We start from the raw sequence: 16,001 nt of genomic DNA, 5'->3' as shown, positions 1-16,001 counted from the left end.
GATGTAGAGGTGAAGCTGCTAAAGTTGGAAGCAATTTTATCATGACAAATTAAGTCCCATAGTGCTCAGAGCCATTTGAACCATTTATCATGACAAAATTTATTGATAACTTAGGAATGCCACTTAGAGTAAGTCCGGTATTACACTATCATATTTCTTTGTCAAATATCTTTGTCAAAGATATTTGATGGTGTAATAGGGAACTTTGTCAAATGTTGTCCAATATTTGATCAAATCTAGGGCCTCGCTGTATATTTGATCAAAGAAGTCGCTTGTCTTCTGTTCACTGCAAAGTGACATGTTACCACATGGAGCGCTAGCATTGCTGCATTCTGTCGTCTGTAGTGTTTTTATAAACATTCCCGGTAAATACAATTGGTGTGTGCCGACAACTACAAAATTAATAGAGATGTATGAAGCTGATGAGGCACTTTACAGCGTGAGGAATGCTGAGTACAAAAATAGATTACGAAGATTGGAGACCTGACCTAACCCAACCCAACCCTCTCCTGTAATGTGTTACAGTGAGCCTGTCTTCTGAAGATGTAGCAGTTCTTAAGTGTTTATTGTTCTTTGTGATAAGAGGATACACTTCATTGAGCACATACAGAAATGTATGTTCATACATTCTTAAGTAATTGATGTACGACTTGACGTCCGCCACTATAAGCTCACGTAACAAGTTTTGTTGAATGCTTTTATCGTGTCATCGTAAAACCCACGGCTTCACCCAGGTATGTTTCCTTTTTTTCCCATGCTTCTCTTCTGCATGTGCATACAGTGCAAATGTGGGACATGCAACTGCTGCGGTTAATAGCAAGTTGTTGTTGTCAGCCATCTTGAACTTTGACGAAAAATATGATGACAGTGTAATAACCCTTCTAGCGCTATGTCAAAGATCTTTGTCAAATATATTTGACGGAATATTTGGTCACATCTTTGACAAAGAAATTTGATAGTGTAATACTGGCCTAAGCATAATGAACCAAACATACACAATAACCACAATGCAAACTGTCCAACCATTGTGTCAAGTTTTGCAGCTTTTATCACAGTTGTGCTCTGAAATATGGCACTTCAAAATTATCCAAAATTTTTAAAATGTCATCGCAACAGTTTTTTACTCTTTATTTTTGAGGATCCTACCCACAAAGTATTGAAATTTGTGGACTAAAATTTCCATATCTTGCTTTGCTGGACTAGGAGATGTACACATAAAATTTAAAAAGTATATGTTTTAACCCTAAGTTAGCATTATTGTAGAAGCTATTTTACACTTACAATTATTTATCAGTAACTTGTCACATTTAAATATGTGCACCAAAAGTACTTGTGGTTTGTTACACACTGATATTTCTGCGTATTACAGAAGAACACAGCAATGAAAAGAAATCATTACATTTAAAAAAAGAGAGGACTGTGGTGTGTAGCTTGAACTTTTATCTTGTGCTGAAAAGATTGCAAAAAGGAATTGGTTTTGAATTGATTAAAAGGTGTAGGTTTTGAATTCATTATGTTAGAGTATATCACAGAATGGACGTATTTCAGTGAGATCTCTTAAACAAAAGGAAGGAATGTTGTGATGTAGAATGGAAGTGAATTAATCTGCTGTGTGATCTAGGAACCCACCAGAACTCATCAGTAATGACTTAATAACACAGTTGAAATTATTGACATAATTGTGTAGATGAAGGGTCTAAGAAATTCCATGTAAATTGTGTGTGGCAGTATAGTATACAAATTCTGATAACGCTCAGTTATTTCTACTCAGGCACACTGTTAATTGCACATGGATTAACACAGCATGTGAAATTTTCAAGCAGTATCGACCTATCCATATTTAGAGAGAAAATGCTGTATGTCACTATCGTGTTAAATCATAACTAGGGGTAAATGATTAAAGCACAGGTCACAATTATGGATTTGGTATTGGGTCATTATCATTGATTATACAAATCTGGATGCTGATGCTAGTGCCCTGAATAATCAATCTACTCATGATAAACAAATTTTCGTGTGCTGTAGTTAAGAGGGAAGTGTATATGTGTAATTGTTCATCAAAGACGGGTATATAATTACTTGAAGTGGGTGGGAGGTGGGGTGAGGGGAATTCTACATTGGCAATGAGAGAAAATTCTAAACACCAAAAGGATTCAGTTATCAAATAAAATGAGTGAGGTGATAAATCGCAGTGTGGAGTAGTCACATGAAAACATTGTGGAAAAAACACTCTGAAAACCTACAATCAAACATTTTCTTTATGTCACTCTCATACAGAAGTAACTAAAAATTGGAGGGGGTGGTATACAGCAGAATGAACACACCAGATATTTAGGAGTATATATGGATCAAAAATTATATTGGCAGATCCACACAAATGAAACTGCTGAGAAATCAAAAAAACAGACCCAGCATACAGCAGAGACTAGGTAATAGTAAGACCAGAATTAACATATGGTATCGAAGCACTTGTTACGGCTACTACTAGAAATATCAGCAGGTTACAGAAGTCCAGAACCAAGCATTAAGAGCTACAACTGATGGAGTAACATTGGCACCTTTAATTTTCATGAAAATTCTAACTGGATTAGAATTGATCGAAATAAGTATTCAAATGTTAGCACTGCTTCAGTATGAAAAACTTATCCCTCTATCCAATCATATTAAATGCCTAAAACATAATTATTCATTTCACAGTAACAGTAGACAGTTGAAAACACAAATTAGCTTCATCCAAAAAGTAGAAGGCATAAGATCAAAATATCAACTGCCAAAATTTATTTTCCTGCTCGCTCCAATTCTGATTCCTCAATTGAAATACCAACTAAACATAGTGGATGATTATAAAAAAATATATAATGAGAGCTACAGCATTAGAAACAAAAAATCTGAGATGCCCTAAAGATCAATGGCTCCACATCTACACAGATACACTCCTGGAAATTGAAATAAGAACACCGTGAATTCATTGTCCCAGGAAGGGGAAACTTTATTGACACATTCCTGGGGTCAGATACATCACATGATCACACTGACAGAACCACAGGCACATAGACACAGGCAACAGAGCATGCACAATGTCGGCACTAGTACAGTGTATATCCACCTTTCGCAGCAATGCAGGCTGCTATTCTCCCATGGAGACGATCGTAGAGATGCTGGATGTAGTCCTGTGGAACGGCTTGCCATGCCATTTCCACCTGGCGCCTCAGTTGGACCAGCGATCGTGCTGGACGTGCAGACCGCGTGAGACGACGCTTCATCCAGTCCCAAACATGCTCAATGGGGGACAGATCCGGAGATCTTGCTGGCCAGGGTAGTTGACTTACGCCTTCTAGAGCACGTTGGGTGGCACGGGATACATGCGGACGTGCATTGTCCTGTTGGAACAGCAAGTTCCCTTGCCGGTCTAGGAATGGTAGAACGATGGGTTCGATGACGGTTTGGATGTACCGTGCACTATTCAGTGTCCCCTCGACGATCACCAGTGGTGTACGGCCAGTGTAGGAGATCGCTCCCCACACCATGATGCCGGGTGTTGGCCCTGTGTGCCTCGGTCGTATGCAGTCCTGATTGTGGCGCTCACCTGCACGGCGCCAAACACGCATACGACCATCATTGGCACCAAGGCAGAAGCGACTCTCATCGCTGAAGACGACACGACTCCATTCGTCCCTCCATTCACGCCTGTCGCGACACCACTGGAGGCAGGCTGCACGATGTTGGGGCGTGAGCGGAAGACGGCCTAACGGTGTGCGGGACCGTAGCCCAGCTTCATGGAGACGGTTGCGAATGGTCCTCGCCGATACCCCAGGAACAACAGTGTCCCTAATTTGCTGGGAAGTGGCGGTGCGGTCCCCTACGGCACTGCGTAGGATCCTACGGTCTTGGCGTGCATCCGTGCGTCGCTGCGGTCCGGTCCCAGGTCGACGGGCACGTGCACCTTCCGCCGACCACTGGCGACAACATCGATGTACTGTGGAGACCTCACGCCCCACGTGTTGAGCAATTCGGCGGTACGTCCACCCGGCCTCCCGCATGCCCACTATACGCCCTCGCTCAAAGTCCGTCAACTGCACATACGGTTCACGTCCACACTGTCGCGGCATGCTACCAGTGTTAAAGACTGCGATGGAGCTCCGTATGCCACGGCAAACTGGCTGACACTGACGGCGGCGGTGCACAAATGCTGCGCAGCTAGCGCCATTTGACGGCCAACACCGCGGTTCCTGGTGTGTCCGCTGTGCCGTGCGTGTGATCATTGCTTGTACAGCCCTCTCGCAGTGTCCGGAGCAAGTATGGTGGGTCTGACACACCGGTGTCAATGTGTTCTTTTTTCAATTTCCAGGAGTGTAGTTCATTAGTGGAAAAAGAAGGAAATGTTGGCATATGAATGTACTGCAAAATTTTCTCTTTCTATGAAACTCAGCCACACAACTGAAACCACCATAATTGCAATAAGTTAGCTAAACAACTATTTACACACATTCAACAAAGCAGTTATATTTTGTGATTCAGAGCAACAATATTGGCATTATCATCACAAGCGATCCAAAAAATTTTCAAGTTAAAGAAGTTCAAGAACTAATGAAATGTCTACAACAGAACTACAAGCCAACTGCAATTCAGTGGAAACCATCTCATTGTGGCTTTAGAGGATAATTAGAAAGCAGATATTTCAAGAATAATCGAAACAGTCTAATAAAATCTCGATGAAGGAAAGATCTGGAAAACCTCACCATCTTAATAATAGACTACGTGGATGAATTAATGTTACAAGTGTTAATGCAAGTGGCTATTCTATCGACATTACATGTTGCCAGTAGTGATACTAGAGTGGGTGATGGTAGAAGGGCTCATATAGCAAATTTTGAAAAATTACTGATAAGGATAGTACTTGCTTACAAAGAAAAAAGATTGCTTCAGGCTACATTAGTCGACTTTCCATATGAGATCTATCCTACTTAAGTTGTTTTTGTCCATCCCTGTACACTTCATTACTTTCACATGTCATACAACAAACTAGTTCACATACTCATTTCTGTAGCACGCTGTTCACTTTTTGTATGTCTCGAGGCATCCTGATTGGCAGCTTCAGGCACAATAAACTCAAATGCCACAACTTTTGACAGAGTTTTCATCAGTAAATATTATCAGGTTGTAGAAGATCACGTGATCTTCCCATAACTTCATTCACTATCACTTTTTTGACTTACATATCATGTACTTTTTGATAGAAATGAATAAGATCACAGACAGGTAACATGCAGCCAATATACAATGTGTTAATCATTCACATTAGATTGAAACTGAACTCCACATTGAGAGACTTTAACAGGTGCAGATTGAGGTTGGTGTAGGGAGGGGTCTGCCACTATTTGTTTCCCCTCACCCCCCACCAACACCCCCTCTCCACATACACACAAAATATATTAGCCTAAATGTTTTAATATAATCATAATAATAGTAATAACTTGTTTAATCTTAGCTTTGTACATCACTGTAGTGTAACATCCAAGAAGTTGTAATTGTGGAAAATATTACATTTAAAGACAGTCTTCTGAAAATTAGAGAAGTACAGGATGGAGCAGAGGAAACACATGTTTTTCATCATTGAATAACTAAAATATGATTTCATTTTAAAAAAATCTTGCATTTGCTAATAGTACTTTTATTGCATTTTTGAAATCTGCATGCTTAATTAGGCTCAGGAAGAAATGTTGTTGAGATGACACCCTTATTTCCAGACACAATTTTGGCTCCTCTCCTGAAAGTTCTGCACAGCTCTCTCCAACATTTCGTTCGGCACAGCTTCAATTTCCTGATGAATGGAAATCTTGAGGTTATCAACTGTATGGGGCTTGTTCATGTACTCTCTTGATTTTGAGTAGCCCCAGAAAAAGAAGTCACAGTTCAATAGATCAGATGAGCATGGTAGCCAAGGAACATCACCATATCATGAAATGATGTTTCCCGGGAACATTTGTCAAACCACTTCCAAGGATGATCTCACCATGTGAGCTGTCTGCCAACAGTCACTCAAGGTCAATACCCCCACTCATAACTGAGTACTAGTGGTTTAACAAACATGCAATTCCTTTGGTCCACCCTGTACATGTATCACGCCATTAATTTAACAACGAATAACAGACTCTTGGGACATTCACAGCATCATAATTTATGCAATATAAAATTGAAATACCCTCAGACTTCAAGAAGAATATAATAATTCCAATCCCAAAGAAAGCAGGCATTTACAGATGTGAAAATTACCGAACTATCAGTTTAATAAGTCACGGCTGCAATTCTTTACAGATGAATGGAAAAACTGGTAGAAGCCGACCTTGGGGAAGATCAGTTACGATTCCGTAGAAATATGGGAACACGTGAGGCAATACTGACCCTACGACTTATTTTAGAAGCTAGATTAAGAAAAGGCAAACCTACATTTCTAGCATTTGTAGACTTAGAGAAAGCTTTTGACAATGTTGGCTGGAATACTCTCTTTCAAATTCTGAAGGTGGCAGGGGTAAAATACAGGGAGCGAAAGGCTATTTGCAATTTGTACAGAAACCAGATGGCAGTTACAAGAGTGGAGGGGCATGAAAGGGAAGCAGTGGCTGGGAAGGGAGTGAGACAGGGTTGTAACCTATCCCCGATGTTACTCAATCTGTATATAGAGCAAGCAGTGAAGGAAACCAAAGAAAAATTCGGAGTAGGTATTAAAATCCATGAAGAAGAAATAAAAACTTTGAGGTTCGCCGATGACATTGTAATTCTGTCAGAGACAGCAAAGGACTTGTAAGAGCAGTTGATCGGAATGGGTAGTGTCTTGAAGGGGGGATATAGGTTGAGCATCAACAAAGGCAAAACATGGATAATGGAATGTAGTCGAATTAAGTCGGGTGATGCTGAGGGAATTAGATTAGGAAATGAGACACTTAAAGTAGTAAAGGAGTTTTGCTATTCGGGGAGCAAAATAACTGATAATGGTCGAAGTAGAGAGGATATAAAATGTAGACTGGCAATGGCAAGGAAAGCGTTTCTGAAGAAGAGAAATTTGTTAACATCGAGTATAGATTTAAGTGTCAGGAAGTCGTTTCTGAAAGTATATGTATGGAGTGTAGCCATGTATGGAAGTGAAACATGGACGATAACTAATTTGGACAAGAAGAGAATAGAAGCTTTCGAAATGTGGTGCTACAGAAGAATGCTGAAGATTAGATGGGTAGATCACACAACTAATGAGGAGGTACTGAATAGGATTGGGGAGAAGAGGAGTTTGTGGCACAACTTGACTAGAGAAGGGGATCGCTTGGTAGGACATGTTCTGAGGCATCAAGGGATCACCAATTTAGCATTGGAGGGCAGCGTGGAGGGTAAAAATCGTAGACGGAGACCAAGAGATGAATACACTAAGCAGATTCAGAAGGATGTAGGCTGCAGTACGTACTGGGAGATGAAGAAGCTTGCACAGGATAGAGTAGCGTGGAGAGCTACATCAAACCAGTCTCAGGACTGAAGACCACAACAACAACAAAATTGAAATATGCGTTCACCATTGTCCATATTTCAATAAGTGCTACGATGATGAGCACAGATATGCAGATCCCTCTGTGGAAGGCCTTTTCCTTCTGTCTCCCCTTACCCAGTCTCTTGTGGTTTCTTCGTCTTACCTGTGTTAGATTTGCTGTTGACAACATACGTAGTCAGCCTGTGAATATACACCTTTATTTGTCTTTAGGACAAAATCCCATCACAGACCCTTGCTCAAGCTATTGAAAAGTATCCATTGTTAAATGTAGCTTGTAATTTCTAGAATTTTGTGGTATTTCTGACACTTTAGTGTTGGTGTTTTATTCTCTGAAAGCTAGTTGTGAAATTTGAAAACTGATATATGTAAACGTAAAAACATTTCTACTAAAATGTTTTCATTTGGGGTGGTGGTGGGGGGGGGGAGTTGTACTCTCGCAGTCCACACTATGAGTCTAATATGACTAAATATTAGCTTTTTATGGATAATGCTTATTGTCAGAACTGTTGTAAGATTTGTAACAGATAATCTCCAAGTATAAATCCATTACCAACTCTCCGACCTTTCTAGTACCTTGTACCACTACTAGTAATTTCCTTTCCTATTCCAGTCACAAATAGAGATAGGGAAAAGTGACCATCTACGAGGGTGAGTCAAATGAAAACCTAAATTTGTAATAACAAATCGAAAATTCGCGCCGTTATCCTGTAAGTTGGTAAGCGTGCTACAAACAGCATGTAGAATGGCCTGTAGGTGGCAGCATAGTGCAGAATCACACAATCCGTCACAGTATCAGTATAAAGATGCCCACCCCACTTGCAACTTGCTACAGGGAAGAACATCGTTCTGTTATTCGTTTTTTGCATAGTGAATGTGTGAAACCTATTGAAATTCATCTACGAATGACGCTTCAGTACGATGATGCATGTTTGTCACAGCAGCAAGTCTACGAATAGAGTAGGAAGTTCGCAAATGATGTGACTTGAGTGGACGATGCCCCTCGCCCAGGTCAGGCGCAACAAGTTGTGACTCCACAGAACATTGCAGCAGTTGAAGCCAAAGTGAAGGAAAACTGCTGAGTGACACTGAATGACATTGCAGCATGTTTACAGATTAGTCATGGGTCAGCACACCACATTGTGTATGATGTGCTCCAGTTTCACAAAGTGCCTGGAAGATGAGTGCCACGGCAGCTGACTCCTGAAATGAGAGAACAACACAATGAGAGAACAACGTGTTGATGCTTGTGAAGAACTTCTACGGCGCTTTGAACTAGAAGGCGGTGGCTTCCTTGCAAGAATTGTTACTGGGGACGAAACCTGGGTTCACTTCCACCAACCGGAAACAAAGAGTGTGAGCAAGGAATGGCGCCATTCCTCATCACCAAGTGATTTTCATATGTTTGGACCACTCAAAGACGCAGTGGGAGGAAAGAAGTTCCGTTGTGATGAAGAGGTATGCCACGCGGTGCACGAGTGGTTGCGCGGACTACCAAAAGAATTTTTTCTAAAGGAATTTATGCACTTGGTAAGCACTGGAGGACTTGCATTCAGTGTGGGAGAGATTATGTTGAAAAGTGATACAGCTTTGTACCACGTCTGCACAATAAATAATATTTAAACAAATATTTGAGGTTTTCATTTGACTCACCCTCATATATGCCTCCATACAAGCCCAGATTTCTTGTATCGTACCACCACGGTCCCTACATGAAATATATGTTGGTGACAATAGAATTGTTCTGCAGTCAGCTTCAAAAGTCGGTTGTCTAAATTTTCCACAAAAAGAATGTAGCTTTCCCTCCAGTGATTCTCATTTGAGTTCCTAAAGTATCCATAATACTTGCTTGTTGTTCGAACCTACTGATAACAAATCTAACAGCCAGGCACTGAATTGCTTTGATTTCTTCTTTTATTCTGACCTGTCGCATTCCCTACCACAATCCTCACACACTTGCAACATTACACCCAGACATTTAAACGATTTGACTGTGTCAGGTAGTATGCAACTATTGCTGTATTCAAATGTTATGGGTTTGTTTTTCCCATTCATCCAAATTAACTTTCATTTTTCTATATTTATAGCTAGCTGCCATTCATCATACCAAATAGAAATTTTGTCTTAAGTCATCTTGTATCTCCTTAGAGTCAACCAACATCGACACCTTACCGTATACCACAGCATCATGAGCAAACAACTGTAGATTGCTGCCCACCCTATCTGTCAGATCAATTATGTATACGGAAAATAATAACAGTCTTATCGCACTTCTGTGGAGCATTCCTGACAATACAAAGTGTGGTAAAGGCAAACTAAGTAAAGGGCCAGGGTCGTAGAGTACTCTTTGTAAAACCAAATTTGGATTCCATACAGACGTGGTGACTTATTTATTTTCAATTCTTTCAGTTTTTTCTTTATGGCAGGGATGCTTATTACTATGTCATCCATATGAGACTCAGTGGGATGGTCAAATGGTGGTGTGTTTGTATGATTCTTCTGCATGAATGATTTCTTAAATGTGAAATTTAAAACTTTGTTTTTAATTTAGCTATCTTCTGCTGCCCTCCACACTTGTCATCAAGTGACTAGATGGAAGCCTTAGAGCAGTTTAGAGATTTTGCATAGGACCAGAATTTCTTGGGTTTTCAGTTAGATCTTTTGCTAAGGTATGATGCTGGTAGTTGTTGTATGCTCCGTGCATAGATCTTCCCACAGACCACAAATCTCTACTAGCTTTTGCCTGTTCTCATTTGTGTGTTCTCTATTGAACCAAGTGTGCACTAGCCTGTGTTTCCTCAGCATTTTCCAAATTTCGTCATTAAACACAGTGGGCCCTCTCCATCCTTAACCCACTTGCTTGGCACATACTTCTCCAGAGCACAATTTACAACCTGTTTTAACTTCATCCATAATTCCTCTACCCATCCATCATTCCAGAACTAAACGATGTCAATTCACTGTCTAAGTGAGATGCTAACAACTGCTTATCTGCTCTTTCTAGCAGAAACACTCTCCTAGCCTTCTTGAATGATTCACCAACTGGTAACAATAGTCACTATGATGACACCGTGATCACTAATCCCAGTATCTATACTGATGCCACCAATAAGATCTAGCCTGTTTGTGGCTACTAGGTGTACTCAACTGCATGTGGGCTTCCAAACTAGCTGCTCAAGACACTTTTTGGAATGTCTGACAGTACGCCCTGCAGTGAATCAACAGACTTCCCAAACTAGACTTGGTAGGTTAAAGTTGCATCCAGCTAGTATTTCAAGCTCTGGGTATTTGTGCACCACAGCCAGTAGACTGTCTTTGAATGACTCTAGAACTGTCTCAGCAGAATTGGATGACCAGTAAAAATATCCAACAATTAAATTGGTTTCACCTAGACCTGTTGTATGTGACAGATAACTTCACTGTCACAGTCAATTTTGACTCGAATAGAAACAATATTTTTGTCAACTGCAGCTAAAACACCCTATCGTATAGCATCTAATCTGTCTTTCCAATATAATTCCATAACTTGTTAAATATCTCAGGGCTTCCTACTTTGGGTTTCAGCTGGCTCTCAATCCCAAGACTAATTTGAGCATAAGAAGTTTGCTAGAGGGCAGTAAATTCAGGAACTTGTTACAAATACTTCAACAATTTACTGATGAAATTTTGACAGTCAAATTTTCTTTACCCTCTGAATGTCTTCTGATTTCACTATCTGTGTATTGACTGCCAAGTATTCATCAGTGTACCTCAAACTACCACCTAGCCTAAAAAGCCCCCATGTGCACTCCAAAAGTACTCTGCTACCCAAGTAGCTGCTTCCTTTGTGTAATGCACTCCTGACCTGTCAAGTGGAGTCCTATTCCGTACCTGATAATGCAGTTCTGGAAATCTGCAGCCAAGACCATCCCAGAATCGGCTAAGCCTTTGATTGAGATCCTCCACTTGGTTCTAAACAAAAGGGCGCTGATCTGCTCTAAAAACAATGCTGTAAATTGTGAGCTCTACTTGCATCCAGCACACTTGGCCAGCAGCCTTCACCACGTCCACCAGCCCCCCTGTATGGGCTCTACACCTGTGAGAGGTGGTGTTGGTCTGATGTGAGTCACAACTTGGAGATGATTGCACCATGCAGGCTCAATAGCCGCAGGTAAGACCACATCCACATTTCGGATGAGACCCCCTGCCCCCCTCCCAGCTGACATATAGAGTGCACTTTGGCTCTCTTTCCAGCTCTAAACACTGTCTTCCTAAGGAGCTCTGTAACGTGTCTTAACATGAGAGCTCCTATAACTAGCAAACCCCCTATAACTAGCAAACCCCCACCCACGTCTGCCTGCTCAGACCCTGCTGTAGGAACAGCTATCTGCTCACTCCCAGGGTGAATAGGCACGGCCAGACAGACAGACATAGTGGCCCCACCTTGAGTGATACAAGAGCGTTACCATCCACCACTCACCCTGCTGTAAGGGCAGATCCATTGTGTTGGGTACACTATGAGGTGCCTTGGCAGCAGAGCCTATAGGCAAAATAAGTGACACCTGAGATGTCCTATGTGACATGAAAGATTCACTGCCACTCCTACACCCTGAGGCAACAGCCTGAAAGTGGCGGATAGAAGTCAAAAACACATTCAGCTGTTTGTGAACTGCGGCCAGCACCTGCTGCGTCCCCACGTGGCTTGCACACACCCTATCCGTCCTAGCAAGACTCACTGAAAAAATAAACTGTAAAAGCAGACAAAAACCTAGATATGCAATTTGCTCCACTCCTCATGTGTCACCATTGAATGCTGATGCCTCAATGAGCTGTGTAGCTGGCTGAACAGATTACCTGAATTTACACTTACAATTAAAAATGCTAGATTAAGCCTATTGAACAGAAAAAACATGCACAAAATTTAAGAAATTTACTTGTATGAAAACACAGAAAATTCTAAAATGATAGTATTAGTGTATCGTCAGCCTGTGGGTTGTCACATTGTTTTGTTCTTGTACACAGGTTGACGACAACATTCTTTCAAAGGGTGAAACATATTGTTTCCAGCACAATTTCAAGATCATAATTCTCCTCATGGATTAGACACAATCAATTTAACCTGTCATTCACATTTGTCATAACTGTTCTGAATTGCTTCTTCCATAAACATGGTTGGTATTTGAGAGCTTGTTATTTTAATATGCAGTTCTAAGAGTCACAGCAAATATCGTAGGTTTCTCCTATGGTATCCCATTTCTTATTCAGTCTTGTCTTGTACGTCCCAAATTTCCCCCAAAAAGAATTCAGATTGGTGGCCTTTAAAAAACTGTTTCATTGTGTAAAATGTGGTGTGTAGGAATTTGAAGTTTAGTTCATCACTTTGGTATTTGACTATTTTTTTTTCTCCGTTTCATTGCTTCTAAATTCAGCAAAGAGAAATGTCTTCGACACATGCTTGGCTGCCATCACTGAGCATTCTTTACTGACAGCGTAAAAACTTTGCTTTTATCTTTAACTTAAATTCTTCTAGGTATACTGTACCTTTGTCTTTACTGGTCGGATTGCATAAATCATTTTCTGCAACTTTTTATATTTATTTCTTTTCATCTCCAGTGTATGATAAGAAATACTCTTCTCTGAAATGTTCCACTACTGTCAATTGTTCATGCCTGCATGGTCACATTTTGTCATGTAATACTACCTGTGTTTACATGCTCACTTACGTGTATAGACTCTGATTGTTTCTAGATTCTAAGTAAGTATATCAGTGTTGCTCAAGTATGCATAAGAGTGCTCTTGTTTTAGATGCACACTGTTGGTTTTTTATCAGTATTCAATAAGAATTTTATTTTCTTTGCTTTCTCTTTCATCAGATTGTGGTGTTTCAGTGAAGACAGGTAATGTATGGAGTTATAGATGTTGAGAAGTTCTGTGCTACAGTTTTAGACTTTCAAAAATATATTTTAAAATGAAAGTGCACCATTGTTCACAGATAGGGTGACTAGCACTATACCAAAGAAGTGTTGCATTGTTGATGCCTCTACTATACAGAAGTGGTCTCCTTTACTCCTAAATTATTTACACTGTGTCAGAACTTTCCTTGTATTTCAAAGAAAGAAGGAAAAACCAGTTTTTTTGTGTCATCTTTTTTTCTTTTTTTTTTGTCTTTCAGGTTTATGCTGTCATTAGCTACATGACTGCACTGTGTGTTAAAATAATTGAAGAAGTAGTGGTACAATAGAAAGTGCAGCTTCATTTCAGAATGAACTGAGAAGACTTTTGTTTAGTCTTTGAAGAACTTTTGCCCAGTCTTTGATGTGACAAATCAAACATGCAGTTATGTACGTAATCATTATGTTTATAACCATACATTTTTGATTACTGTTTGTAAATTTTCTCATATATTTTAAAATTAACAAAACAGAAAGGAGGATGTTTTTGTTAGTCAGTCATTGTGATCATATCATAGCCTTAACAGTGAATCAGAGAGATGGCAAAACACTGATACATTAAAAAGAAAGAGAGAGAGAGAGAGAGAGAGAGAGAGAGAGAGAGGGGGGGGGGGGGGGGGGGGGAAATGACTTATGAAGGAAATAAAAGTAAACACTGAGTGTCAGTTTGAGAATTGAAACTTTTCTGCTTGAGAATTAATGGTAAATTAATAAGAATGAACATGGAGTATGGTAGTGTGAAGGAGAGGCTCGTTGTTCAGAACTCATTGAAGAAAGAAGCAGTCCCCTCCAGGAGATGCTATGTTCTCACGTCAGTAGTTGGCTATTTTAGAACCACATTTGAGAGATCAAGTCTTTAGCTAGCCTCAAATTTACAGATGATTATTATAAACTTTTTTCTTTCAGTCTTCTTGTCATTGTCTGTGAACAGCGGTAAACTGATAAAACAGTAAAAGTTAATAGTAATTATCTGTAGAATTGACAGCTAATAACTAAAGAATTACATGGTATCAAGGTTGATTACTAAAATATGTAATTGCTCACTGAGGTGTAGCTATATTTCTGTCTGGTGATACAGATGTTTGTGTGTGTGGGGGGGGGGGGGGGGCTGTTGGATAGGCAGAGAAACACTGAGAAAACAATGTGGTTGTAGGCTACGTGATCATACTGGTGTAACTAATGTGAGAAGCAAAGAAATGTATGAAAACAATGAGAGGGAGAACAGTAGAATATAATTAAGAAAGTGATGAAGCGAGGGGACAGAAGTACTCAGAATGCAGAGCCTTGTGTAGATTAAGGCCAGGAGAGTTGAAGGAAGTGGGAGAAGACCAGTTCCTAGTGTGTGTATGTATGTATGTATGTATGTATGTATGTATGTATATAATAGAGGGAAACATTCCACGTGGGAAAAATATATCTAAAAACAAAGACGATGTGACTTACCAAACGAAAGCGCTGGCAGGTCGATAGACACACAAACAAACACAAACATACACACAAAATTCGAGCTTTCGCAACCAACGGTTGCTTCATCAGGAAAGAGGGAAGGAGAGGGAAAGACGAAAGGATGTGGGTTTTAAGGGAGAGGGTAAGGAGTCATTCCAATCCCGGGAATGGAAAGACTTACCTTAGGGGGGGAAAAGGACAGGTATACACTCGCACACACACCCATATCCAACCGCACATACACAGACACAAGCAAACATTTGGCCTTTACAAATGTCTGCTTGTGTCTGTGTATGTGCGGTTGGATATCGGTGTGTGTGCGAGTGTATACCTGTCCTTTTTTCCCCCTATGGTAAGTCTTTCCGCTCCCGGGATTGGAATGACTCCTTACCCTCTCCCTTAAAACCCACATCCTTTCGTCTTTCCCTCTCCTTCCCTCTTTCCTGATGAAGCAACCGTTAGTTGCGAAAGCTCGAATTTTGTGTGTATGTTTGTGTTTGTTTGTGTGTCTATCGACCTGCCAGTGCTTTCATTTGGTAAGTCACATCATCTTTGTTTTTAGATATATGTATGTATGTATATGTATGTATGTGCTAGCAAGTGCATGTATATGTGTGTGTTTGGGGGCAGGGGGAGGGGGGCATATCCAGATGGCAGTACAGACTTTCACAATCAGCTATTGAAGTTGATTGTTTGATAGGGCTGTTGATGGGATAAGGGAACAGTTTTACAAACAAAAATACAGATAATGGAATGGGTACTTCTCGTACGAGCAGTAAAACCCATTGAATGAAAAGTTCTTTTATGAATAAGCCCCCAGGAACAGCAACACTTTTAAAAAGCAATGAACAATAAAAACATGTTAACCGTGTCACAGAAAGTATGTGATGTGTTGAAAAAAGAATATTTTTACTTTCAAAAGGTGTCATCACTTCCTATTTGTGATACTTGGCAATGTGTTGATAGAAACTTTAAATCTGTTAAGCAGCTCAGATTTCCTACTTGTAGAAACAGTTACTTGTCTGCTAACCATCAACATATGTTTAGCGGTGACATCATAGAAATGGAGCCTCACAATATCCTACATTTTAGCA

The 16,001-nt window shown here is 40.3% G+C and overlaps 1 protein-coding gene across 7 annotated transcripts in view; it reads left to right on the top strand.

The window, feature by feature from the left end:
• The window catches only part of LOC124794774 (zinc finger protein 345-like), a 137,895-nt gene that overhangs the window by 12,321 nt on the left and 109,573 nt on the right, over positions 1-16,001 (top strand). For 4 of the 7 annotated variants that reach the window (XM_047258404.1, XM_047258402.1, XM_047258406.1 and 1 more), the window contains exon 2: positions 13,683-13,851. The exons of the other annotated variants lie outside the window; for them this stretch is intronic. In XM_047258404.1, the coding sequence (XP_047114360.1) occupies positions 13,842-13,851 (10 nt within the window). In that variant the 5' untranslated portion in view covers positions 13,683-13,841. The remainder of the gene's footprint in view (positions 1-13,682; positions 13,852-16,001) is intronic. 7 annotated transcript variants of the gene reach the window in all.

Source organism: Schistocerca piceifrons, chromosome 4 (genome assembly GCF_021461385.2).
Source record: "Schistocerca piceifrons isolate TAMUIC-IGC-003096 chromosome 4, iqSchPice1.1, whole genome shotgun sequence".
NCBI lineage: Eukaryota > Metazoa > Arthropoda > Insecta > Orthoptera > Acrididae > Schistocerca > Schistocerca piceifrons.
Note: the sequence above shows the minus strand (reverse complement) of the source record. Positions and strands in the feature narration are given on the sequence as shown.